The 3054-nt window shown below is 43.6% G+C and overlaps 1 protein-coding gene across 1 annotated transcript in view; it reads right to left on the bottom strand.

The window, feature by feature from the left end:
* Window positions 1-3054, bottom strand: part of SLC6A3 (solute carrier family 6 (neurotransmitter transporter), member 3) — an 87305-nt gene that overhangs the window by 17152 nt on the left and 67099 nt on the right. Inside the window, exon 12 of the mRNA XM_006872377.1 lies at window positions 2901-3001. Coding sequence (XP_006872439.1) covers window positions 2901-3001 — 101 coding nt within the window. The remainder of the gene's footprint in view (window positions 1-2900; window positions 3002-3054) is intronic.

The raw sequence follows: 3054 nt of genomic DNA, 5'->3' as shown, positions 1-3054 counted from the left end.
TTTTTTAAAGTTTTTATTGTGAGTTGAATGAAAGTTTACAGGGTAGATCATCAGTTTTACATTCAACAAATCATATACTTTGTTTCATTACAATAATTATAATCCCCTCTATGTACTATCAGTTAACAGTATTTCTCTCTATTCACTTTAGCTGTTTTTTTTAAACATTCATGCATATATAATAATTTATACCACCAAAGGGCACATTCTGCAAGTCTGCCTCCTGGCCCCCAGCTCTTAGTCCCTCTCTTTCCATGAATCTAGAGTCCTCACTTGCTCCCTCTCTCCATGTCCCCATCTCTTCCTCCACCTCTGGGGTCGCTGCTTCTCTGGATAAGGTCTCACATTCCACTTGTGCTCTTCTCCCTTGATGATCCAAGGGTCCTCTGTTTCTGGACTGTAATATTAACTATACCCCTGTTTTTGTTACAAAACTTCTACCTTTACAATTGTGACAGTCTCAATTAATTATGACAACAATTACTCACTATTGAATCATAAGAATCTCTTTTCACCAGACCCATCTCTTTTCACCAGACCCATCTAGACAAAATGAAAACTATTCAGTGGGGACTCTATATCCCCCCCGCCCCATCTTAAACTAAACTCCCTCTTGAAACTTTGTAGCAGTCACTTTGTGCCTTTATTGCCCCCTCATTTTACGTAGCCAATGTCTAAGTTGCCCGTCCCTATCTACCCTGTATACAGAGGGGATATGATTGATACTTGATGTGAAGATTCCTTTCCTCTCTGTTGGTATTTAGAGCTACTACCTCCATGAGTACAGGTCAGGTTCATCAAATTGTAGCAATTTACCTTCATTTCCTTTATCCAAAAAAAAAAAAAATTTTTTTTTATCTTCCTCTAGTTGAGTTGTGATCATCAAGTCATCGAGGCTAGGTCAAATGAGTACTATCTGCAAGTTTGGGTGTTCTTGTGCATCTCCCCTCACTTCATATCAGCTGGATACTTCACTTTCAGCTTTAGCCCTCTATAGCTATGTCCTTGTCCATGGGCTCAGGTGTCCACAGGTCTTTGGACCAACCAGCCCTTTGGACCAACCAGCCCTTCCTCTTCTCTCTCTCATCTTCAGGTAAGTGGGAGTCTATGAAACATGGTTGAACTCAGCCCATTTCTTCATTGCTGCCTTTCCCCCTATTCCACTCATCAACAGATCAGTGTGGTTGTCCAAAAGCTTACATGCCTGCTCATGTGTTCCCTTTGAGTTTGAGTCTTAGAGGAGGGTTTGTCCTGAAAGGACTTGATTGCTTGCCTTAATGACAAACAACTTGCTTATTCTTGTAGTAGCCAGTCATACTGCCATTTTTGTTTTGGGTTTTTCCTGATGAGCCTTCTTTGAAGATGTATCTTCTGTTGCTCTAGCTGTTCCAGGCTGGTCTGCTTATACTTGCTAGTGGGGATGTCCAACCTCAGAAGATTCTGGATGAGGCTCAGGATCCTTTCATCTTCTTTTTATTCTTTTTGCATCATTCAATATTTTCACCATGAATCCAATATTGCAAGGTGAGGAATGAATTTTGTTTTCAGTTCTTTTAATGTGAGAAATGCTTAGTATGTTCTTCCCTTTTGGTTTTCTAACTCCAATTAGCTGTCCCAAGGTAGAAAGATACTGCCATCTGCTTCTGTAAAGATCACAGCCTTAGAAGCCCTATGGGGCAGTTCTTTTCTGTCCCATAGAATCGCTCTAAGGGGGAATCAACTTGATGGCAGTGAGTTAGGGTGATTTTTCATATATGATTCTGTGTGTCATCGAGTTGCTATAAGTTGGAATTGACCCAATGAAACACAACAACATATATGAATAGCTTTATTAGTAGAACTAAGTTATAGATATATTAAAAAAAAAAAAACCCTGGTGACAAAATGCCTAAGACTTTGGTTGGTAACTAAAAGTTCAGGAGTTCAAACCCACCAGTTACTTACTGGGGGAAAAGATGTGGCAATCTGCTCTTGTAAAGATTTATGGCTTTATAAATCCTATGGGAGTCCTGATGTGGCACTGTGGGTTAATGCGCCAGACTGCAAAGTTGTTTGAACTGCAAAGTCAGCGGTTCAAGTTCACCAGTTGATCCTTGGAAACCCTAGACAGGGTTACTATGGGTTGGAACTGACTCAATGGCAGTTAACAACAACAACAACACCTCTCTCCCAGAGGTGGCTAGGGGCTGGAATTGGCTGACACTACACAACAACAACAACAACAATGGGTCCTTGCTTGAGGAAGAATCCCTGGTGGTAGTGGTCTATGGAGGATGCTCAGTCTCAATCTGACCTTGGGTCCTCGAGTACCTGCCATTCTACCCTCAGAAGCTTTACATTCCAATTTGATCCTAAAGGCAGAAATAGGGTGATGGGGACTATACATCAGGTGATCCCTGCACCTTAAATCAAGGTCGGTGTGCCCTTGGAGACTAGCAAGGAAGTTTTTCTCTGGTACAAACAGTTAACACACTTGACTTCTAACTAAGAGGTTGGTGGTTTGAATCTACCTACAGGTACCTCAGAAGAAAGGCCTGGTGATCAACTTCCCCAACTATCATCCACTGAGGAAACTGTGAAGCACGTACCTACATGGGGTCGCCCTGAGTTGGAGTCAATTCCACAACAACTAGTTCTAGAGAACCAAGGCAGCACAATACCTCAGAGAAGACCGACGATGATCCTGGGGGCCTTGAGTGAGCTCTGAAACTCCTGCCAATTCCAGGCCAGTGTCCCTAGTCTCAAAGCAGCATCTAGCATCCCCTCCGGGGCCTCAGGCATGTTAATGGCATCGTCTGAAAACCCAAGTGCAGCTGGAACCGGAGCATGTGTGTGGTGGATGGGGGTGGGGGGCAGAGTCTCAGTATGAGGAGGACCACGTGACCACCGTCGCCCCTTACCAGAAGGAAGCAGGGGCTCACAAACTTCCAACACAGACGCCAGTATAGTCCAGGACGACGCCCAATCATCTGCTTGATGTCATCGCTGAACTGCCCGACACCTGATGAGAAAGCAGCAGCAGACACAGGTCTATTAGGGGGACCACACTGCCTC

The sequence above is a fragment of the Chrysochloris asiatica genome, unplaced genomic scaffold, assembly GCF_000296735.1.
Source record: "Chrysochloris asiatica unplaced genomic scaffold, ChrAsi1.0 scaffold00195, whole genome shotgun sequence".
Taxonomy (NCBI): Eukaryota; Metazoa; Chordata; class Mammalia; order Afrosoricida; family Chrysochloridae; genus Chrysochloris; species Chrysochloris asiatica.
This window is presented reverse-complemented; position numbering and strand designations above follow the sequence as displayed.